Source organism: Mytilus edulis, chromosome 1 (genome assembly GCF_963676685.1).
Source record: "Mytilus edulis chromosome 1, xbMytEdul2.2, whole genome shotgun sequence".
NCBI lineage: Eukaryota > Metazoa > Mollusca > Bivalvia > Mytilida > Mytilidae > Mytilus > Mytilus edulis.
The window spans coordinates 99,347,978-99,374,189 of NC_092344.1; the positions used below are offsets into that span (position 1 = coordinate 99,347,978).

General features: G+C 31.5%; 1 protein-coding gene across 8 annotated transcripts in view; it reads right to left on the reverse strand.

The window, feature by feature from the left end:
* The window catches only part of LOC139497919 (uncharacterized 37.6 kDa protein in cld 5'region-like), a 76,684-nt gene that overhangs the window by 15,814 nt on the left and 34,658 nt on the right, over positions 1 to 26,212 (reverse strand). The window contains exons 2-3 of one of the 8 annotated variants that reach the window (XM_071286202.1): positions 7,042 to 7,175; positions 6,343 to 6,418 (exon numbers count right to left, since the gene is read on the reverse strand). The exons of 2 other annotated variants lie outside the window; for them this stretch is intronic. In XM_071286202.1, the coding sequence (XP_071142303.1) occupies positions 6,343 to 6,418 (76 nt within the window). In that variant the 5' untranslated portion in view covers positions 7,042 to 7,175. Of the gene's footprint in view, positions 1 to 5,456; positions 5,614 to 6,342; positions 6,419 to 7,041; positions 7,176 to 16,297; positions 16,434 to 17,245; positions 17,380 to 26,212 lie in introns of those variants that run through there. 5 more of the 8 variants (XM_071286216.1, XM_071286229.1, XM_071286179.1 and 2 more) reach the window with 5 other exon arrangements.

The following is a 26,212-nucleotide window of genomic DNA, read 5'->3' on the forward strand; positions in this document are numbered from 1 at the left end:
TGGTCAATAGCAGAACCAAATGACCTAAAAAAAAACTTGACAGAGTGTAGAAAACATTGATTCAATACATGGGTAAACCTATAACATCTGACAGAGAAGCATTCGAAGTTAAAAGCAGGAGTAAAGGTTGGAACAAATACCCATAAAATATATAGTAAAGATTAAATCTAAATCTTCCCAAAAACCCACCAAACAGCAACTTGTGATCAATAAAGATCAGAAAACCTATGGCAAATACAAAAACCTATGGTTAAAAGCCTTAAGCTATGTAGCAGACATGGACAAACAACATTTTAACATATTCACCCAACTGAAAAATGGCTACATAGAACTAAATATCCACAAGATATAGAGTAGACCATACCAGCGCCATAAGAGTCTGAAACTGTGGAGCACACGGAACCTCAGAACCTCACCACTTTCTCTTTGAGTGTCCTTGTTATGAGAACAAACGAGTAAATATGTTCCATCATATATCGAGAGGTCGGGATCCGAAACCTGAATTAAGTTACAATTTTAACCAGAGTAGAAGGCGATAACATCGAAGAGACGAAAGCCAAACAGTGACAAATTATATCTACAGAGCTGGTAGATTTAATACTGCAGTTTCTCGATCCAATCTTAACCAGCGCATAACCAAGTGCACATTAGTCATTGTTGGGGACCTTAATATCTTGCTGTTGAAGGCCATATTCTAACCTATAATGATTTTCTTTTACAAATTGTGACTTTGATTGGGTTCTAATTTCTAAAGTGGAAGATTGCCTTCAAATCTCAATGACAAGTTCACTTCAAAGTGTCACTATAAGGTAATTGTTAAAAGAATATAAACAAGAAGGTGTTTTATGTTCTGAAAATGGAACCTTTTAATCAAACATCTGCAGGAAAAAAATCCCACTAATGCTATGTATATGGTATTATACAATTAAAAGTAGACAAAGTGGATATCGAATCTACAAAATATTTCTAATAAGTGTGGTATGTCTAATAAATGGAATCCATAGTTTGCTTAAAAGTAACTTTCAAAAAGTATTTAGCAAAAATGGAAAGACCTACTAATTTCGTCTGTAAATTGTACAAATATAGACGAGGACATGAGGTATATAGTCACCAATTGCCGATTGAGTTTGGAAGGTTGAATTGTTTACCGAGAGAAAACTGAGGTCGTCTCTATGACACACATGACATTGGTGACGAGTCCTAATACATTGTCTGAATAACACACCAGAGGTGATAGAGCAGATTGTTACCCCGAGAAAACATTGTAAACTTCTCATTATGATAATGGATAATACAACATTTCAGTTATAATGAAATGATAACCAACATACTGGTTATATATAAACCCTTATACCCATAAAGATCAATTGTTTAACTCATCAACAAAATTATGATCAGAAAAATTATCTAACAAAGTTAAAAATGTGATAATCAATCCATAAAGACGATTTCACATGCATGTAATTATTGTACCTCATAGTTATGTTTATATATGCTCTTTATAACAACAGGATGCAATTGTAGTTTTACGAGAAACAAAGTATAAATCCATTCAAGAGTCTAGTGACAGATTACCATATCCGGAGAAACCGTTACACCATGTTTTGTTGGTTCTGGTATCAATTTTTAATATATTTTGTAGTGATTATTATTCTAAATTGCTATTTTATATATTTTTTAGTACTATTTTCAACAAATCAAACATCACAAAAAAGCCCGGATCAACTCGACCCCTACTGTAACCTCTAAAATATCAACAAACCGTTATACACATAAGGAAATGAAGTTACCCGGAATAGATTATCTTCTTCAACGATCGTGTGTATTATACGAAGCACTGGTCCCAGAACGTCATGCTTTCTTAATATTGATGCATTTAGGCTGTTCTTTTAAAATGAAAGACGAGACGATAAAAGTGTCTTATTTTTTTTATTGAATAAGTGCTTTCTCATAAATTCATAAATTTGGCTGTCTTATTAAAGTGTCACTATACCTGTTACTGATGCTATGTAAACATTTTAAACGTTATAGATTTTAAAGATCTGAGAAAATTAACATGCAGACAGATATCCATTTCAAAGGAAATAAAACATTATAGAAGTGGAGTTTTAAGTTACCGCTGCAAATGTTTGCACCTGTCCTAAGTCAGGAATCTGATGTACAGTAGTTGTCGTTTGTTTATGTAATTTATACGTGTTTCTCGTTTTTGATATAGATTAAACCGTTGGTTTTCCCGTTTGAATGGTTTAACACTAGTATTTTTAGAGCCCTGTATAGCTTGTTGTTCGGTGTGAGCTAAAGCTCCGTGTTGAAGGCCGTACATTGACCTATAATAGTTTACTTTTATAAATTGTTATTTGGACGGAGAGTTGTCTCATTGGCACTCACACCACATCTTCCTATATCTATTTATATTTTTTGCATAGATAAGTGTAAATGGAGGGGGGTGTAATCAAAGATGTTTCTGTTTTGTGGTGCAGGATCTACAGTGAAGCACTATGATTAAAGAATATATCATAAAGTTTTGATTTTAGAAATTCACATCAGGACGGAGAGCATGCGTATACTTGAAACTTATATAAACAATAAGATGTGGTAAAACAATAATATACCATTCTTTTCCAATGATGTTTTTAAATATAAAAGGAATATATTTATAAAATTGCCAAGAGGACATATCTGAAGCATTCGATTCATCTTTCATCTTTCAAATTCATCACAAAAAAAGTCATATTTCATGTCCTAGCATTAATGACAAGTTTTAAAAATGAAGGTTATTATGGCAGTTTTGCTTTTAGGAAAGACAAAATAAAAAAGAACTGTTTCCTGGTTCACTAATGTGTTGCGAATGTGAGTTGAAAGAAAATATTTTTTTTTTTTAAATTTTCGAAATTTAAGGTGTGCCCCAAAAAATTGTTTTTACAGACAAGTGTTCCATGTAATTATACAAATACCGAAGCACTGAACTCCTGGCATATTTCGGAGAGAGATAGGCCACTAGCAGTTTTTAAACGTAATGTCAAGTATAACAATGTGTTGCTTCTTGGATTAGCATAATTATATTTTAAAAGGCACTAAAAAGTTTTTTTGGTTTTTTTTAACAGAACAAATAAAATACACGTGTCATGTCTAAAAAAAAATAAAAAAAATATTAGTAAACAAAGAATATTACTTGAATGGAATAGCTTAAAAGTCAATATTAGTCGGTGACTAAGTCTGTCCTCTATAACTTATAAAATTGCATACCAATAACCATAGTTATGTGGATTTCATCAATGACTCTTATATCCAAACATAAAAAACAAACAAAAAAGAACTGGTCCACTGTGTAGAACTTAGGTCGGAGATGAGTCTCATTTCTATTTACTTGTGAAGATTGTTAAATAAATGGAATTACTAAGACAAGAAGTGAAAGCATTCATATAGATATAAAATTTAAACCATTAAAAATTAAAAGGAATTTTATCCCTATATATAGATATAGGAAGATGTGGTGTGAGTGCCAATGAGACAACTCTCCATCCAAATAACAATTTTAAAAAAGTAAACCATACGCCTTTTACACTCACACAAAAAGCTAATTGTCTGTAAAGCATAAGTTATCTTTATTATGACTTTCCAAGGTTACAATGACTGCACTGAATTTTGTTTGTTATAATTGCGACTTTATATCTTATTCTTGAGTTGTTTTTACTACTTATTTGCTTACATGCTCAATGTATTTGCCACCAATGTAAATTATACCACCAGCCCAGTAGTCAGCACTTTTGCTGACTATTGGGCTTTTGTGCTGACATGAATTATCATTGATATGGTTATATTTATAAATTAACTGCTTACAAATTTTGAATTTCTGCAATACTAAGGCTACCTCAGGCATAGATTACCTAAGCTGTATTTGGCAAAACTTTTAGGAATTTTGGTCCTCAATGCTGTTCTTTATTTGGCCTTTTTAATTTTTTTGGATTCGAGCGTCACTGATGAGTCTTTTGTAGACGAAACGCGCGTCTGGCGAATATACAAAATTTAGTCCTGGTATCTATGATGAGTTTATAAGTAAACAAGTTAACCACTTGTACACATTGAATTATTAGAGGTCAATAAAGTTATTGTTGTTGTTCGAAAGGTTACGCAAGACACTCACTTAAATAAAACATATGCTGCAATGTATAATTGTTTTAAAACAAAGATTATTATACCATTAAATATTTGTAAACAAATTTTAGCTATTTCAAATTTTGTATGCAAACCTAGACATATCTTGACCATACTGCATTCATCTGCTTCAATCATTAGTATATCTCATACCAATATACACCAATTATCAAATAACATTTACATGTACTTTTTACTGTATGTTTGACATTTAAGAACAAATAAAAAATGCTATTAGCATAGTTCTTCCTTTATAATGCAGGCTTTGCATTATTCGCCACTTTTTTTATTGTAAAAATACAAGAAACACTTGTTTTTCCGGAACTGTCAGGTTTATCTTAAAAGATGTCTGAGTAAAGTTTTAAGGTGTAAACACAGTCATTTTGTCCATTTGTAATGCTGAACTTTGTTAAGAAACAATTCGCGCAATCTCGTTTATACAAAAAAAACAACATTTAATTTTCAATCATATGAATCCCAAATTGCAAACAAAAGTTTCATAGAACTCATGTAATAATAATACTTCATTCCGTAAGCACATGCAGCTCATAGAATTAAACAGATACACAAATTATACAGTTTACATTTCATATATAGCAGAGTTTTTTGAAAATTTTATATACCAGTAATAGGATTCAAAACTTAACTAAGTTGGATAAAATCTTTAACAAGTTCCCCTCCGGGTAATAATTTCATTGATTTGAACAAAAGGACAACACATATCTTCACAACAATAGGTATTTAAACATTGTTATTGAGTGTATAGTATCAAGTATCAAATATAAATAAATTGTTTGTTTATTTTACAATTTTCTCTGATGGAAATAAAATTCCCGTAAAATTGCATAGCTATATTTTATCTTACAGAAATACAAAACATCTAATGGATGTTTGCCTCCTCGAAATGTCACACATTGGACAGTTTTTCTGTACTAAAAGTAATTCGTGAGGCGTAAACTTTTCCCTTTTGTTATAAAGAACCATCATGACACCAATTTAAAAAAAAAACCAACACTTTTATTCTAATTTTTGTTGTATATATTTAAAACCGAACGCGTATATCTAGCACATCATTACCGAAGTACAGGTATCAACATGGTCAAGTTCCGACAAGCTTTTTTTAAAGCTAATATTAGCATATTGATTATTTCCCTGCTTTGTCTTTTATTTCTTTCCCTTTTCTTTACCATCAATTTATTTTCCCCAACTATATTTTGCTGAACAGTCTTAAGTCTAAATGAAAAGATACACAACAGACCTATCTGTATATATATATGAAAAGACAAAAAAATCAGCCTTACCTTCCTCGACTATTCTACCTCTCCGGAATATAATTTAGGTTTACACAGACAAAACTCACACAGGCGTGACGTTTAACATAAATGTACCCGAGAATGTATTGATTGGTCTACCGTAACCGGATCGGTCTACTGTTAAAGATTGTTGAATTGATTTCGTACTGCATGCATGATTTGTATTAAGGCCCAAAAGAGGTAAAATGGCTCTTGATACAAGTAATTGGCATCGATATAATAAGACATTTTGCGAGTTGACGACTATTTTTAAAAAGAAAGTAATATCGTTATTATTAGGATTTTTTTTAATACACCGAGTGACTTTTTTGAAATAAAGTTATTTTATCCGTCCTGGAGTTTAAATTTCCCATGATCCTTTTAATATTTGAATGGCATTTATCAAAACATTACTATGCCTTGAAGACTGGGATTTAACGCCCTTGAGTAATGCAACTCAGACTGTATGCACCAGAGTACAATTCTCACGGTATGCAAATCAAATGCTTATTAATGAAAGCCGATAAATTGTTCTGTTATCCATGATTCCTCGTCTACAAAAGTCTCAAAGCTAATTTCGACCCGGTTCAGTCTAGAGCAGACATGTACGACATTACTCGAATTATAAATTCACGGATTTGAATGCGTCCAGCAGTATTTGTATCTTTATTTCTCAACAAACCAAATTACATTGGTATAGAGATACACATAACTTTACGGATCACTTCAAAGTATACTACCAAATTGTCCGAATGTTACCAGAATAGAGGGTACGAAAATTTCGAGCAGCAAACTAAGGAAGCTATGTCCCGAAAAAGAATTTTGTATAAACTAACTGTGAATAGTTTGATGCTTTAATCTTAATTATAAAACTCGTGTTATCATTACTGCATACCTGTTTGCCGGTGGGTGGTTTGGGCACGGGATCTCCTACAGTATTTGCAAACAACTAAACTGGTCAGCCATTCCATCTACATCTCCGCACCAACAATATGATATACTTTAGTATTTTCATAATTCTACACACGAATGTGTTGATTTTTTTTAAAAACAGTATTGTGCGGAGTTTTGAATCATAAAATTTGTCTAATATATAATATTAATTAAAATCATTTATGCTTTACACTATTTGTTCCAAATTAAACAAAAAGTTGCTAACGACGTTTTCTGGCATGTCAGTCTAATAAACGAAGGAAATGATTGTTTCTGCCCGAAAGCTCTAAACAATTTAAAGATGAAAAATTGTAAGGTAAAACCCCAACTTGACAACACCAAACGATTAAAGGGACACTAGCTGTCAAATTCGTTTTCATCGATTTAACTTAAATTTCTTTTATTCGACTTATAACATACTATTATATTGTATTGTCCAAATAAAAAATGTCTAAAATTTACGATGCATAAACTCGTGTTTATTTTAGTCTAGACGCCATCTAATTAACAATCGATCTGACCCTCCGAGGACTATCGACTGTTGTATAATCTGGTGTAAAAATAAACATAAATAGATAGCAAACTCGTGCAAATTGATATTTCTAGGTCGGTTTGATTTCATTTTATAGTTTAAAACAATATGTTAATAATAGTTTTTTACCTGTATAAGAACGAAAGAGTTTTTGTAGATCGAATCAGTCAATTAAATCGTTTACCCTTGTTTCACTTTCAATGTTGACATGCTTTTCCTTTTACTAGCTGAACGCACTTAGTTCCTGCGTAACCCATCTCTAGCTAAGAGGTTAAATCAGTGAAGTTTACATGAATACGTCATAAACAGTCAGAGAAAAACATGACCTTGTGCAATGCCAAGATACAGGTATCGACATAGTATAGATCCATACATGTGTATATGAATATAACAATAATATTTCGTTTGCTTTTAATTTACTGATAACAAAATCAATATTAATACCAATAAAAACAATATTCAGTGATCTAGTTATAGTGTTGAATTGGTAACCTAAAATGTGTTTTCTATTTGTTAGGTTTTCTATTTTAGTTGTAATGCTGGCATTGCACAAGGTCATGTTTTTCTCTGACTGTTAATGACGTTTTTACACTAAATCCATTAGATGTTGAATGTGTACTGATTGATAATTTAGTCTTAGTTGCTTGATTTGTTTTATTAGTTGTTAGTGGCTTTGAACTAGCTGCCAGGAAATGCTAGTACTCTCAAATCTGTACTTAGTGTATTTTTGTTGTTGGGATGTACAAGTACCCGGCCACGTCCACTTATATTGTATATTTGTATTTTTATTCCTCAGATGAGTTAAGCCTTTTTCAACTGATTTTTGTAGTTCGTTTTTATGTTGTATTGTACACCACTTATTTACATGTTTAACATTCTGTATGTATGTGCCTGTCTCAAGTCAGGAGCCTGTAATTCAGTGGTTGTCGTTTATTAGTGTGTAACATATTTGTTTTCCGTTCACTTTTTGTGCATACATTAGGCCGTTAGATTTCTCGTTTGAACTTGTTTACATTTATCATTTAGGGGTCTTTTATAGCTGACTATGCGGTATGGGCTCAGCTTATTGTTGAAGGCCGTGTGGTGACCTATAGTTGTTAATTTCTGTGTCATTTGGTCTCTTGTGGAGAGTAGTCTCATTGGCAATCACATCACCTCTTTTATATATATATATATATATATATATGATAAATTATATGGCCTTCCAAATACCGTTTCGATCCCTAACATCACTGAAGAGACATTTATCGTCGAAATCCGGATCTGGTGTACAAAAAAGATATTGACACCTTATGTTTGTGGCATAACATCTTGGCCACAAGTTTATATTTTTTTGTGAAGTATTAAATCTAAATTAAGATCCATTTTGTTACATCTTGTGATCAATTTTATTTGGCAATCGCCAATGGCAGTCAGCAGGGTTAAAGAACATCAGTTGTTCGACCTGTTGGTCAAATGCGTTTTGTTTAAATAAGTATACTTTTTCACTTTTTTTGGTCTTTTGGAAAATGTTGTTTGTGCTGTATTTAGACCCTTCTACAACGAAATTTGTTTTACATGCACACGAATAAAAATTGCGGTTTTTATCCAACGCAATCATAGGTTTGAACGCAGTTTTCAATTAAGACTTGTTTATATATATATATATGTTACAGTGAATTTGTATAATCAGTGCTAGTAAATAACATTAATGGTTATATGTATAAAATTATTCATAACATGTATGCTGATATTAAATCATGCTTGTCATACAATGGTGAAAAATCTGATTATTTTCCAAGTAACATTGGTCTACGCCAAGGAGAGAATTTATCTCCTTTTCTTTTTTCGCTTTTTTTGAACGATTTGGAAGATTTCTTTTGTAAAGGGAATTTGATAGGCTTAAAAACTATATCAGATGCCCTAGAAGACGAACTAGATATATATGTTAAACTGTTTGCAATTCTTTACGCAGACGATACTGTATTAATGGCTGAATCAGCCACAGAACTTAATTTGTTATTAGAAAAGTTCGAATCATATTGTAATGTTTGGAAAATGAAAGTCAATGTAGATAAGACTAAAATCATGATTTTTTGTAGTGGTAGACAACCTGCTAATCTTAAATTTAATTTTGGTAGTTCTGATTTAGAAATTGTAAATGAGTTTAATTATCTTGGGATTTATTTTTCTCTAAATGGCTCATTTAAAGCAAACAAGAAGCATCTCGCAGAAAAAGCGACGAGAGCCATGTATGAAGTTATCAAAAAGGAGAGAAAGCATGGGTTATCCATAAGCTGTCAATTAGATTTATTTGATAAATTGGTTAAACCTGTTTTACTTTACGGCTGTGAAATTTGGGGATTTGGAAATAATGATATATTAGAAAGGGTTCATTTGAAATTTTGTAAACTTCTACTCCATCTTAAATCTTCTATCCCGAATTGTGTTATATATGGAGAATTAGGATGTTATCCTATTAGTTTAGATATCAAGGTTCGCATGATTTCATACTGGACAAAACTGATTTTAAGCAAACCCAGTAAATTATCAGCAATTGCATACAAATTAATGTTTAGTTTATATCATGGAAATAATGTTAAACTTTATTGGATGAAATGTATAGAATCTATTTTTAATGAAACTGGTTTATCTTATGTATGGCTAACTCAAACTTGTATAAATGAAATTTGGTTAAAGACTATTGTAAGAAATCCTCTCCAAGATCAATTTAAACAAACATGGTACTCAGATATTCAAACGAACTCGAACACATTAATATATCGCCTTTTTAAGGAACTTTTCGGGTTCGAAAAGTATTTAGACATTTTGGAACCCCGAGATATTTATACTTTATGTCAATTTAGACTCATTAACCACAGATTACCTATAGAAAGTGGAAGATGGAAAAAAATTCAGAGAGATAAAAGAATATGCGAACTATGTGACTTAAAAGATCTTGGAGATGAATTCCACTATGTAATGAAGTGTAAATTTATGGCTATAGAAAGACAAAGGTTTATCGCTAAAAAGTATATTGATTATCCAAACATAATTAAATTTAAGGAAGTAATGAATATGGCAAAACAATCATATTTAAAAAAGCTATGTACATTTATAAGGCATATTAATTCATGTGTGTGTTCTCCTGGCTAAATTCAACTTATATTTGTAAATAGTGTACATATTATGTTTTCTGTAATTTTTAATTGTGCTATTTATTACATGTAACTTGGGTATACCATTGTATTGACGAAGGTTTGTCAGAATAAAGATATATATATATTATGTAGAATTTTTCAGGGATTATGTAGAATCACTAAAATCATTAGAGGTTATACAGATTCCCTGAAAATTGCCAGTGATTTCACATAATCACTGATAATTTTAATTAGTATTCTACAAATTCCCTAATATGATTTCAGTGATTATCAATAATCAAAAGCTCCAAAGATGATGAAACAAATTAACATAGACAAATTATCATTTTTTTCTTATTCCTTGAAAGTTTAAGTAAACATGCAGTTTTCATTCCTGATCTACTATTTGATTCTTAAGTGATGAGTTTTTTCCTTTATATTTTATCCAAGTGTTAAACCTCATTATGCTACAGTAACTAACAAATAAGCTCGGCACAGGCACAGGTGTTGCTTGGGTTGAAGAAAACGTATGCTCAAAAGTTAATGCAAATTGCAGAGGAAAAACAACATATATCTCAAACCAATTCAACAAGTGGTTCCAGGAAAGGGAGATCCTTGCCATATAGCAATGGACTCCTGCTCGGATCTTTTATACAAGAAATCAGTTTGAGGTTGCTGATTTCCCTTCATAGGTACCTTCAAATGTTTGTGCTGAAAACTCTATTTCTCTGAGACGTGCCGTAAAATATGATTGGATATGGAGGACAAGGTTTTTTAAATGTTGATATTGTGGTAAAAACAAATATGAATTTAATAGATATACATGTAAAAAAACAGGACAAATGTGTAATAGTCGATGCCATCCAAATCTAGTTTGTAAATAAAATGTTTATTTTTAAAATATTGTGCATAAAGTTAACATTTATCAAAAAGATTGTACGCGTAAAAATAGTTTTGATGACAATTTCAGTTTAATTCATATCTCAACGTAAAAACAATTGCTAAAACAATACGATAAAAAAAATCATTATGCCATTTAATCATGTTAATATTTTAATACTAACTTCATCAACCCGCCCTTGTGGGCTCACCTGATATTATTGATACTGATACAGTAAATATAAAAAAGGGCTCGCTTGATATTATTGCTGATAAAGTCAGTATTAAAAACAAAACATAAATTATTCAATATACATTTTGCTTATCATTTAATTATATTGTGCTTATCATTTAATTATGCCATTTAATCATGTTAATATTTTAATACTAACTTCATCAACCCGCCCTTGTGGACTCGCTTGATATTATTAATACTGATACAGTAAATATCAAAAAGGGCTTGCTTGATATTATTGCTGTCTTTCATATTATAGTATTAATGAATGGGTGTTTTATAATGGCCCTGTTATATGTCCAAGGTCTGTTATAATGGTCGAGGAAGTCTTTAATGGCCCGAGGCAACGCCGAGGCCCATTACAGATATCCGAGGCCATTATTACTGACCGAGGAATTTCTAATCCCTGAAAATTTTAGGGATTCTACATAATCCCTTATTATACAAATTCACTGTAACATATATAAGTGTTAAAACAGACCTATTAGTGTTAAAGCTATAATGGTCAAAACAGATATATCTAGTGTTAAAACAGATCTATTAATGCCCAGTTTGTCTGTTTTAATCCCAGTTAGTTTTTTTAAATAAAGTTAATAAATTAAGTTGTAAAGAGTATAATACCTTTTTGTATTTTATTTAATTTAGTAACCAACAACCAACATTAAAGAACCATATATATATATAGGGATCACTGTTCATCCTGTTTTTCAACACTTAACTTCTTTCAACTAAATATTTTGGATATTTGGTATATTTAAAGCTTTATCATGATAAAGTACAAATTATTTTTTTCAAACTAAACTGTCATTAAAAGAGTAATAAGTACATTAAGTTGGAAGCAACACATTCACTTTTGTTCAGTTGGTTAATAAATGTATTAAGAAATGGGTGTTTGTATAATGGCCCTGTTATATGTCCTCGATCAGTAATAATGGCCTCGGATGCCTGTAATGGCCCTCGGCGTTGCCTCGGGCCGTTACAGACTTCCTCGACCATTATTACAGACCTTGGACATATAACACCTGGCCATTATAAAAACACCCATTCATTAATACTATAGTAACATGTTACTAATCAGACAAAGGGAAATAACTCAATTTAACTGTAACACATTATCAAATTTTATTTCCTCCGTGACTTCACTAGTCTTAAAATACCACCACCAAATCTTGTGCAATGCGATATGTATCATGCTTATATGTGTATCATCTCTCGACAGTAAAATTTAAAATTTAAAGTTTTGAATTTGAAATGTCACTGTCTTTAGTGGATACAATACCATAGAAGACTTGAAACAGTAGTAGAATCTCCTTACTACGAAAGCCTTTTAGGGCCTTGCTAAAATTTGATATAACATAATGAGATTATCAATTTGATATTACAGATTATAATTATTTAGTATAACAATTCATAAACTTGATATAACAAAAAAGGAAATGTGATATGTCAAATTACTTATGATTGGATTGGGATTATCCCCGACCCCTTCTCTATTTGACATACAGAATATATAAGTGAAATGCTTAAACTGTGTAGAGAGATAGACCTAAATGTGTTTCCATTGCTCATGATCTGAAACCCTTATTCTATATATACAACGTTGTTAAGGTGTTCAGATTATACTCCTGTGGTCTTTTTTTTAACAAAAATTGAAAGTCCACAATTATTCATAATCTCACACGTTTTTTTTTAAAATTTTGAATAAAAATTCCAAATACAAAATATACGTGAAAACAAAATTATTTAAGACAAAAGGAACATGCCAGGCTTTTTTAAGAAGGAAAAGCACTTTTTTATTCTTGTATGTTCCTATGTTCCTTTTGGATGTACACCTCTGAGGAGCCAAACATTACTAGAAATAAACTTTTTTTTTAATCTGATTTTTGGGTTTTTAAGACTGTAACAAAATAATTGGTGAAGAAAAAATCATACGGTGGTGCACTTCTTTTGTTGCTACCGCCCTTTGAAAATGCCAAATTTTGATGATTTTCCCCTTTTTCATTGATTTTTACCTATTTTTGGGCTATTATAATGAAAAAATGAAAAATCACAGTTCTACAATTAAACCTTTTTTTTTCATACTTTGTATAAAGATGAAGTGGACCAATCTTAATAAATTTTACTTACAAAAACTATAAGTAGGTGTTAATATAAGTAAGTTTTATCATATTCTGACGCTTTTTTGTGTAAAATTTACCATGCTGTCAATTTTGTATTTTTGTGATTTTTCTCAGTTTTAAGAACAAAATGCATATTATTTCTACCTTTTTGTTATAAATGATTGAAAAAAAACATACCTAAGAAATTTTAAAAGACCAAAATGATATGGGATGTACATGATTCTTGTAAAATCATTTTTTGTATCCCTCACCTATTTTCTCAAAATTTTGGCTAAAAATACTGACTTGATAGGTCGTAAAATTTGAAAACTGGACTACTCAAAATCTATTCATTGTAAATACACAATTTTTTCACAGATTTATGTTTGATTATAATATTTTTAAAATTCACTGATATTTTCCACTTGTATCACATGTTTTCGAAATAATTCAAGAACGAGACTTCAACGAGACTTAATGAGATTGAAAAGTCAGAAGAATACATCCTTAAAACACCAACAGCTCAATAGAACTCTTCGTTTCGCTTTGACTTGAAAATATGCAATGTAAATTGATCAAATAGACCCTCCCCTTTTCTCTCTTATATTTGTTCGTTCTAAGGAACCAGGTTCCATATGCAAAATTGAGAAACTAGTCCCGAAAACTGTCTTAAAGGAAAAAGGGGAGGAGGATTGGTTATAGAAACATTAAACCTGAGTTTTGAAAATGCATTAGATATTTGTCACTGGACGTCAGATGAACAATCAATTAATATACGAAATGCGCAAGTTCGGGTTATGCAACTTTTAATTAATCATTATTATGATAAAATCATACTATTTGTAGACCAATTCACAATTTGTTATATCAAATTGATAATTTAATTGTTAATAATTTGTTATATCAAAATAAAAATTTGTTATATCAAAATAAAAATTTGTTATATCAAATTGATAATTTAATTGTTAATAATTTGTTATATCAAATTAAAAATTTGTTATATCAAATTAAAAATTTGTTATATCAAATTAAAAATTTGTTATATCAAATTAATAAATCAAATTAATAACTTGTTACATCAAATTAATAATTTGTTATAGAAGAAAAGAAGAAGAAGAAGAATTGTTTATTATAGTGCAACCTGAATATAAAGTATATCGTTACATTAAATACATAATATAAAACTTCAGCCAGCCAAATAAGCTTGCTTACTACTTACAAGTTCTGCGTTCTACTGGAATGTTTCTATTTCGTTCCTTTACGATTTCTAAAGGAAATGTCCCACAACGCATACGTGAAATAGAAGATCGCTGACTTCTAGTTCAGCAACGTTTTAGAAAAGTTTCTGTTGCAAATTCTGTTTTAAAATGTTTGTACGTTCTCAGTTTACGCATTTATTTGCTGAATATTGTTTAACCAAGATTGTTTATGTTCGTTTTCTAAATGCTTTTTCTCAGAATCGATTAAGTATAGTATATCGTTGAGTCCGCATGAATCAAACAGTTTCTTTGCGTGATTGAACGATATCTGGTAGACACATTTTGATCCCACAAGAAAACTTTACGACATATTCTAGTGTCAGGTAATTTAACTAGTCTACAATAAAGACGCACAATATTGACCTGAATTCTATGATGAATCGGATACCATCCCATATCTCCAGTGATTGCTGGTATCGGCATTGTTATAGCAAATTGATTATCTGTTATATCAAATAAATAATTTGTTATATCAAAATTGAAAATCTGTTATATCAACTTGATAATTTGTTATATCAAATTGAGACTGTTATATCAAATTAATAATTTGTTATATCAAATTAATAATTTGTTATATCAAATTAATAATTTGTTATATCAAATTAATAATTTGTTATATCAAATTTATAAAAATAAATAAGCATGGCCTTAAAAGGCTTTTTTTTTCGTCCCTGCAAAAGATGGTAAAATAAACAAACTGTCGAGTTTCACTTGATATGGTCCACTTATGTACACAGTTTAAATCACCAATTACTGTCACGTATGATCTTTTGTCAATTTATTGTCCATGTCAATCAAAAAGCTTACTTCAAGTATTACCATGTAACAGTGTTCGTCCATACAAATTTTAAACAAATTAAGTCATCTTCAGATATTTTGGAAAATTTAGTATTCACCCCAAAAACCGGTTTGGCCATAACATAAAAATTTACAATTTTCAGTATATATATGTTAATTCAAATAGGTTTTATGTTTTAGAAAAATAAAAACTTAACATGATTTTCCAGTGCACCTTTTTTCATTCCTCCAGAAGGTACCAAAATAAACTAGGTTGAGAAAGAGGTTTGAGATCTTCCCCACAGGTAATTATTGAAGTGAGCTGTTTTGTTTGACATGGACAATAGATGGACAATAGATGTCAGACAATAATTGGTGATTAAAACTGTGTACGAAGTGGACCATATCAAGCAAAACTCAACTGTTTGTTAATTTTATATACTTCTGCAGTGACGAAAAAAATTGCACTGCAAAATCCAGTTCAGTTATGAATTGTTTGAATCATACAATGCATTTGAATTACAGATATCTTGATAAAGGCAACAGTAGTATACCGCTGTTCAAACTCATAAATCCATGGACAAAAAACAAAATCGGGGTAACAAACTAAAACTGAGGGACACGCATAAATATAAGAGGAGAACAACGACACAACACTACAATGTAACTAACACACACAGAAACGGACCAAGCATCAGACAAAATCCCACGAGAATAACAAATATAACTAGGGCATGCCATGCCTTAAAACTTTTCCAGATGCACAGGTTTGTCTGTACTCAGAGTAAATTTTGAGGTGAAAATGTAGCCATTTTAGCCAAAGGGTCCACATGAACCTTAAGTATCTTTAAATGAACTTATGTTCCCATAGTTTAGGACTTTATTCATTTTACTTTTTAGGTTGAAAAATACAGAGAAAGTTTATATGTTTCTGTCATCAATATATTGAAACCTTAATGCAAATCCGTATAACTGCATAAAGGAAATATACCCGAACTGTTTTAGAATTGTACTTACTTTATCTGTGTTTCCATATTTTCCCAAGAAATGGTAGTATATTAGTTTCATGTGCATGGCGGATGAATTATATCGTATGAAAGTATAAATAGACGTGTAACCGGTTTTATGAACCCGGGTAATAAATTAGGTCGACTCGATTTGGAAGTATCGACAACAGCTTTGACATTCGCCAGTATACACGTAATTTTGTTAGCAGTTATTTTCGAAATCTTCCATAGCCATTTACGTTGATAATATCTGAAGCTGAGGAGGACACATTGGGCTTATTTGAACACTCTAGAACAAGGGCGGATCCAGCCATTTTAAAAAGGGAGGGGGGGTTCCAAACCCAGGATAAAGGGGGGGGGGGGGGGGTTCCAACTATATGTCCCCATTCAAATGCATTGATCGGCCAAAAAAAAAGGGGGGTCCAACCCCCGGAACCCCCCTCTGGATCCGCCACTGTAGAAGTTCTCTGGTATCACTGTAAAAACAGCGTTTAGATTTGAAACGCATCTACAACATGTTTAGGAAAGCGTTTAGGATCTAAACGGATATTAACGTAAACACATTGAAACCTAAACGTGGTTAGAATTTAAACGTGTTCCAGGGTAATTATCAGTGAATGTTATCAGTAAACTAAACATTAAATGGCATCTAAACACTTCTGAAACACTTTCCTAAACACCTAAACACATTATAATACTCCAGTACTGGTTTCACATTTTTACTAGATGTTCCTACATATGTGTGCCAAAACTTGTTCCTGTGAAAAAAGTTCCAATGGAACTAATATCACAGAAAATGTGTTCTAGGAGAACTTTTTTCACAGATGATTTCTGTATAATTTGTTCAATCTCTATAAAATAAGTTCCACACATTACCTGTTGAAATAAGTACCGGGTTGGTGAAAATTTTTCCTAACCTGGTGAAATAAGTTCCGGATTTATGAGATTTATTCCTTACCTGGTGAAATAAGTTATGGGTTTGTGAGATTTGTTCCAAATAAGTTCATTGTCTGAAATATGTTCCACTGGTTAAACAAGTTATCTTATATACTGAGAATTTATCATCAGTGAGTTTAAAGTTATCATTCAAGTGCATTATAAAAATAAGTATTATCATGATTATAACAAAAATGTAAGAAGTATAAAAAGTTTAAATCATCCAATTCGGATCCAGTGGAGTATAGCAAATGTTTAATTATATACTCCTTTGAAATATATCAAAATGTGTCTGTTGAACCAGAAAAGAGTGGAATAAGACATATTGCAGAACAAAAGTATAGTTTTAGATGCACACATGTACTTATTTGTTTGAAAAGGAAAAAGTGACTGATCAATAATATCAAAAGACAAGCAAATGTTTCGCTGTGCAATATGTTGCAAAAGGACTTATTTTCTGTGAAATTATTCATTGATTTCTATAAAATATGTGCATCGTCATACAAAACTAATATCACAGGAACTTTTAAAACTTTTTAAAACTCTTAATAAATATTAATTACATTCCAGCTTCTTTGTGCTAACAGGGGTGATCTGAGCCGGATCACCCCTACCAGATTTCTGGCATTTCTGTGGGGAACAAAATACCAGGAAAATAGAAAAAAAATACAAGAAAGAGCGCTTCGATTTATTTATGAAGACCATCAGAGCTCATACGAAACACTCCTGCAGATTTCGAACCTTCCATCATTAAAAACTCGTAGAATGCGCTCAATTGCCTTGGAGACCTTTAAAATAATTAATAAAAAATGTCCTTTATTTATTCAAGATTTAGTTGTAATAAAAAACAGTTCATATAATTTCAAGTATATAAACACTGCTGAGGTACCTAGACCTAGAACCTCCAGTTATGGTAAAAGATCCTTTAGATTTGAGGCAGCACAAGTATGGAACTCACTTCCTAATATGGCTAGACTCATGACTTCTTTTGACCAGTTTAGGAATTATATAAATTCCTGGTGTGGGGGTCAAAAATGTTACTGCAGTTCATGTCGTTTCCACCCAGTGCTGTCTCAAAGCTGAAATTTCTTTCTTTCTTTTATAATGGCCTTTTGCTCTGCTTTTTATGCATTTTTGAATATATCTGCCATTAAATGCTAGTGCTTATATTTATTTATTTATTTATTGTTTTATGCTTTTAGTCTGTTATATTTTATGATCCCAAGTGATTTGCTGATTCCCCCGTTTCAATGCACATAGAGGCACTTGCCACATGAACTTTGACTCTGGAGGCGCACAAATCAAATAGAGTTGCTTCCATTATATTGCATTTTTTTTAGTTTTATTTGGTAGTATTTGCATGATGCTGCATGTTTTTTTATGTGATAGTCGGTTAAAGAGCTCACCAGAGCTCATGTTTTCTCTGTTATTATGTATATATATGCCGACTCTAAATAAAATTTACTTACTTACTTACTTACAGATCACCCTATAGTGTGTGATAACATTGTGTGAGGGAATTCGACGTTTGATGTACCACTGTTCACTCCAGTGCAATTTATGACAATACCACTGCATCAATCAGAATTTTTTTTTTGCAGTGTTTTTAGAAATGATTTTGCTTTGTTGTCGCGTATTATTTGTGAAACATTCAATGTTTTAAAAAGGCGAATTTTCTTTATAAAGTCAATGATTATGTTGACTTTTGAAGGCCAAACTTTCTACAGCCTTAAATACGCTAATGAAAGATCCAAAAACTATACCAATACATAACGACATGTTTATGAAATTATAACAAATCTATTGGTTAACAAATTTTTACTCGTTATTGCAAAATAATGAACTTAATATATCTGACATTTTCTCCCTACCCAGTTTACCCCTATACATTTTTATGATGTGGACTGGTCATTGTTATTGAATCGTAGGCAATTTGATTGGATTAAGTTGTTATTAGTTTACCTTCAAACTTGTTTATGCTTTTCATACATGACTATTGATGAATTAGAACGTGCATGCATGTGTACGGTAACAAAAAATGACCTTCAAACTGTACACTGGACGAGTCAATATTATGTTTTATCAATGAAAGTTAAGGTATGAAAGGTAAGAATTGCCACTTATTCGATTTTCACAAAATTTTCGGAATATACAGTTGCAAGGTTATTTTTTAAAAGCCTATTGTGAAGAGTAAAGAGAAAGTTTACAAATAATGCGTTTTGTTCCATTAAACAAGTCATTTTCGTAAGAGAAATATCGAAATATATTTTACGCACGACTACGGCAGGTAAAATTATTATTTATCATAATAAAAAAAAACATTTTTCAGTCTCATTGGAATATGTTGATTACAATTAATCCCAAACTTAAGAAGTAAGTAACTAAAGTCAAAATATGTTCGATCTGCCTATTTCTGCACATCAAAAGTCAATACGATCGTTTTAAAGTCAATTTCGTCTACCTCACAAAATCTTGTTAGGCACTATAGCTTGAGTTTCTTTTTTTTGCATGCTTTTCTTTGTTCTGTAACATTTTTGCGGGAATGTCAATTCCACTATAAAACGGAAAAGACTATCTATCAAACTTTACGTAGAAAAATTCCAGTGTGTTTGCTGGGATTTGAACTCAAGACATTTAGCATATCAACCCACGACACATACCACTACACCAGGACGACGGGATACCAACTATCAGTAATTTAACATACTTAAAGGAAGCAAGATATTTTTATAAGTGGGGCGAGTTGGCAGACATTTATTCAGTGGGGTTTAAACCCTTTTCGTTAATAAGTGAGTTGTAAGACTGATTGTTTAATTTGATTTTACACTTATACAAAATTGAGGCGAGTCGGTAAACAAGAGTGAGACGATTTTTTTCTCTCAAAAAGTGGCGATCTATTGTGGTCCGATCGGCCAGTGGGGCGAGTTGACATTGTTTCATATCTACTCATCGTGTTCGGGGGTCATAAAGGGTATACATTATATAGTAATATATTAAGTATATTATAATGATTGTGGCGTTCTAAACTAGATTTATGAATTGTAAATGGTTTTTCGTCTAATCTTAAACAGCTGGGATGTAAAATAGTTATCCCATTCGGACTTGGTGTGTCAGTGTTAGATCACCCTCTGGCCTCCGGCCATCGGGGTGATCTTACACTGACATACCTCGTCCTCGTGGGATAACTATCAGTTGAAACAATATTCATCGAGTTATGATTCTTGTTTCGGGACTTATTTCACATTTTGTCATAAAACTAGTTCCGGAATTTTTTTTACAGTGTTGGAACATTTTTTCTGTGATATAGATTCCGGTAAAACATATTTCCTATGAAATTTGTTCCGACGGAACAAATGTTACAGCGGAACAATTTTTTTGTTACACATATTCCAACGTATTCTGTGAAACTATGATATCTTAGCTGTCTCCAAATTAAAATTATGGAACAGATAATTATTTTCAAATCAGTCTGAGTATGAGCTTCTTTACTTATGAGAACATATCATTATGACAAATGATCTTCCCTAACTGAGTTTCCCTTTTTGTGTTGTGAGATAATAAATTTACTTTCAATTAATTTTTTTATATGATAAGCAATTTAATTGTTTATACTGAATCTTAAAAGTATTCATAAGGAAGATGTGAGTGAATATTTTCTCTAATTTCCGGAGTCGTTGTCCGAATATTATTCAGTTATTTAATATGTAACTGCAATAGATCAAAATATATTTCTCGAGGTATGAAGATCAGCTCATTGTTATATTTCCCGAGCCCAACGCCTGAGGGCAATAGAACAATGAGCTGATCTTCATACCGAGGGAAATATCCGTTTTGATCTATTGCACTGTTACACATTCAATAACTGTTTTATTACCTATTACATACTGAGTCAGTTCCAACTTGATTGGACAACATGAATACCTTTCAACTAATCAGATTTCAGAATAAGAGGTCATGACAGGTCAGTGCAATAGACTGCACACAAGTGCGATAGAACGATAATTTCCAGTGCAACAGACCATGGAACAAAAAATGGCAGAAAAATAGCAAATAATATAGAAATATTAATAAAACAGTAAAATACTCTAGTCTTTAATAGGTTACAAGATCTGATATTAATTAACGAACATAGTTATATTGATACGGACTCCTTCGGACCCGCCAAAGACAAACAACATTTAAAACATTGGATCCCTTCAACATTGGATCCCTTCGACCAGGCATATATATCTATTGACGATGCAACAGATACAGAACTTCTTATTAGAATATTGACGGAATCAAAAGCCATTTTAACAATTATAACAGCAACCGAAGGTAAGCAGATTCAGATTTCAGGGGCACAAACCATGAAACAGTCTAATAAAAGGAATATGTGCATTAAACTGTTAACCTACGTTATTTCAAGAGATTGAATAGTCTATATAATAATACATTATAAATTCAGTAATTGTTTAAAATTTTCAATCAAAAAGCCTTGGATGTGCATGTACATACGTAGTTCACTGAATCTTCAGTAGAAACAGTCAGTGATTTTCTATATATAGTGACGAATAATCAGGCGGATACCCAGTTGAAATTAAGGTTCATCTGAAGGAATTGAAAAATATAGCCGTTTTTAAACCACAAAATCTACTATGAGTACAAACAAATTGATACATCTAGGAACATTTTAAGGCAAGACAGGACCTAGATGAGAGGGGCGTATGACATTTGCGCCGATTTTTAAAATTTCCATTCATTCATTTGCGCCATTTTCATTTTTTCATTTGCGCCGATGTTATATTTGCTCAAGTCCTAATTGGTCCGTGTAACACTTATCAATTCAAAGTTTTAAAAAGTTTTGAAATTTTAGATTTTTGGAATTTTGATCAAAGTTTAAAAATATCAAAATTTTAAATTGTGTTAAAGTTTTGAAATTTTGAAATTTTAACCAAATTATTAAAATATTAAAATTCTAAATATCGTTTATAAATTTGATAGTTTAGGAATTTGATCAAATTTTTTAAGTACTAAACCTAACGTGCAATTTTGATTATTTCACTTTTTGAAAGTTTGATTTATTAAATTTTTGATTAAAATATCAAAAATAGAAAAGGGGCGAAAAGAGGGGAACCTATAAACACTGATGTAAACACGGCTCTGATAACAATCAATCATTCCTAGTTATAAATAAATAGCACGAAATATATCAAATCATTTTTAATTACAAAATAAATAATGAAAAGAAGAACTTCGGTTTTTTTTATGAAACATAATATGAGGCAGGCATTACCTGTAAATGGGGACGAAGTCTGTATGAATTATTTTTTTGTAACTTAAATATTTGTTAAAAAAAAAGAAACAGAAATACCGTAACGTTTCCGATTTTGGTTCTGTTGTAAGGGATTTTAGTTGTGACGTTATTTAAATTATGACGTCATATGCAATGTAAACAAAGAAACGCTATCATAAGGAATTATTAAAAATGAAATTGGTATTGCGCGTTCCTTCCTATTTTATACTAGACTGATAAGTATATATTTTACTCAAAGTTTCATACAAACGAGACCGGAAAAAGGAAGTACATTGTACATTTCTGCGCAGGTCCGGGATTTCAAAACATGACATAAAAAAAATTGAACGATTTTGAGTTCATTAGTACAATGAAAAATTCGGGAAATTTTCCCGAATTTTTTTTTTATTGAATTTTCTACTGTTATTGGGGACTTCGTCCCCATATTAGACATCACATGGGATAACAGTATCCTGAAATTTTTAAGGTTGTGCATCTATCAAAAATAATAAGTTAAACCTATTTAAACCGGATTCAAATAAGTTGATTTAAATCTCTTATATAATGTTAGCGTTTGAGATAAATAATTCAGAGCTATTTGGTGTTCCCAGTACCCAACATTTACGTACGTTTTTTATAGAGTCGTAAAGAATAGTTGCCTTTTAACTAAAGTATGGCTAGAATGTGCACATGTAATAGATACTAATAAGACGAGCAACCTGAAAACAAGGACATCACTCGATTTAAAACGCTCCCGTTTGTATACCCTGGTATATAAGTACGTCGTCACTTCTGTATTAGAGATATTATACGTAAAATTAATAATCGTGTTTCATCTCTTTCTGACAAACCATTTAAAGTTGGGGAGCCAAACAGGAATTAATTCTCAGAAAGTTGCTGTTTAGTACGGAGCCCCGTAAGTGCCAAATATGAAATTTAGAATATTTGTGCGCGCGACTTTTAATCTTGTGCGCACAACTTTTTTAAAAGTTTTTTTTACTCACCTGGAATAATGTTTTATAGAAATAATCATTCAGCTTGACTTGACATTTGAGAAACCAAGATTGCTGTTACAGATAACAAAAAGTGCGGAATCATTAAGAAAGTCTTTCAAGTGTAGATTACAAGACCGACAAACATAGCTGCATATTTCGTTTTGGCCACACAAAAAAATCTTGATTTTAAGGCCACACCAATTTAATTTCTTGTTCTACGGATTTTTGGACTCCAAAATTGGGGCGAGCGAGCGATTTGAAAATTTTAATAAAAAACTATTTAATTTGCAAATTTTTGAGGCGAAGCTTGAAAAGTAAAGGCGAGCGATTATATATTTTTTTTTGTAAACATAAAATAGTAGGTTTTGAAAATATTAAAACTTGATTTATCACTTGTACTTTGACATTTCTTTATTTTATGAAGTATTTTTATCTTGCTCACCAAGAAATATTATAATTGTATAATTAAATCTGGTCTATGTATGTGTGACTGACAATGAGACAATTCTCCATCTAATTCATAATCAGGTTGGGAACAATCCCTTAATGTTATAGATATCCCTTTTATGAGGGGTCAATATAATTTATAATATATTTCTTTGTAAAAAACACTTTTTAGTACAAAAGGGCTCATATTTTCCCAAAGAACTATATCTCTATCTTGTATTAAATGGTTAAAACATGTCCAGGAATTTTGTAATATTTCTGGACTTAAACCATGTTAACACAATTAACTTTAACACATTTTCATATTATTCAAAATAAGTGGACCCCTCTTTTAGAAAAGTTTTTTAAAATATGTATATATATTTCTCCTCTTTTTGAGTAAAAAATTCTTAGTTTTCAAAGGTTTTGTAGCACTATACAAAGTAGCACTATACAAATCCTTTGTATTTGTATTTTCTTTTCTACAACAGTAAAATGACCCCTTGTCTGAGGGAGGGTTGTTCCCAACCTGATTATAACCAACACAGGTCAAAGTACGGCCTTTTACACAGGGCTTTGATCCAGACCAAACAGCAAGCTATAAGGGACCCCAAAATTATAAGTGTACACAATTCGAATAGGAAAACCAACTATCTTATTTATATATCCAAACGGGAAAATACCAATGACCCACATCAACAAACGAGAAATGCTGAACGACAGGCCCCTGAATTAACCAGGACAGGTGCATAAACATGCAGCGGCTATGGATAGTTTTGTTTCACCAGCATACAATATAATTGCAGTACAAGGCAAATCATTCTGAAGTTCTTTGTACTTTATTCTAACAACGAACATTTTTTGATAGGAATATAAGTAAGGGGGAAAGAAACCAATGTTTTGTTCTGTACAGGTATTTCCGCTGTTATCAATCGAAGCACTCCCAAGTGGGATAAATCGCTTTCATGCTGAAATAAATATTCACACAGATATTTATACAGTGTGGTGGGGTGCTTATGGGTTTAAAATCGTTATATACAGGTTAGACTGTGATTTTAAAAACAAATGTTGATGTCTTTTTTTTACAAAATAACGGTGCGGGATATAGACATGTTTACATTTCCGGATGCGGGAAGCGGGAATATAAAAAAAAATAAAAAATAAATAGGTGCGGGCAGGTCCGTCGAACAAAGGTGAAAATTTGAAGAATTTTGTAGATGATTTCGGTTTGTCTGAAAAAATGAATAGTTTTACATATTAAACTCAATTTCGCCTTCTCAAATTCATAAAAATTCCCTAAGGCAAAGCTTTTAAACACACAAAGTACAAATGATCATAGTCAATTGGTTAAGGTGACCTGAACCCACAGACTCAGATGGATAAAGTGACCCTACCATCCCCCTTCTATAATTCATCAAAAATTCCCTATGGAAAAATTTTATACGCACGTTTACGGGAGTTCAAAATATACCTCAAGTTAAATGGAACCAATTTTCAGACATTTCAAGTATATTTAAATAATATTTATACATATATGTTTCCCGATTTTTTTTGGGGGGAAAAGATGAATTTATAAAGAATCTGGTGCCATCTCATACTTTGAATTATACCTGCTGAGTTATTTATTTTCAATACATTGCAAGGCGGGTAATTTATTTTCAAACTACCACAGAAAAAAAACATTTATTTTTGTGATTATCAAGGCTGAGTTATTAATCCTCCTGCCCCCCCCCCCCCCCCCCCCCCAGAATATCAAATGGTCGTCCCCTAAGGAGTATAAAACAATTGTTGGACAGTGTCGCTTCCCTAAGCAAATACCTTACGTTTACCTTACTGTGTAATACATTCTGTTTTGATGTAAAAAGAATAATCAATGAATTCACTTAGAGACATACTGTATATGTATACTGCGTATGTGTATTCACAAATACAGAAATGTGATTGAAAAGATGGTATTCTTTCAAAAGAAAATAATGAAATCGACAGCAGATGTTTTCTTTTTATTATATTACGCAATAAAGTAAAAGCAAAAATATTATATCTTAGGCCACAATTAAAAATATTTTGGTTTGCCCAAACCCTACCCAAAGGTTGAGACAGTGGGTAGGTAGGTAGGCATTTTTTTTATTTTTTTTTCAAAAAAAGAAATTGAAGTATTTGGTGTTTATCAGTCTTCATGCATATCTGATTAAAAAAAACTTCTTCAAATAAGGACAATAAAAGAATTTGAGTAGGCAGTTTTTTTCTGGGTAGGTAGGGTTTGGGCAAACAAACCTATTCTTTTTTATGGCCT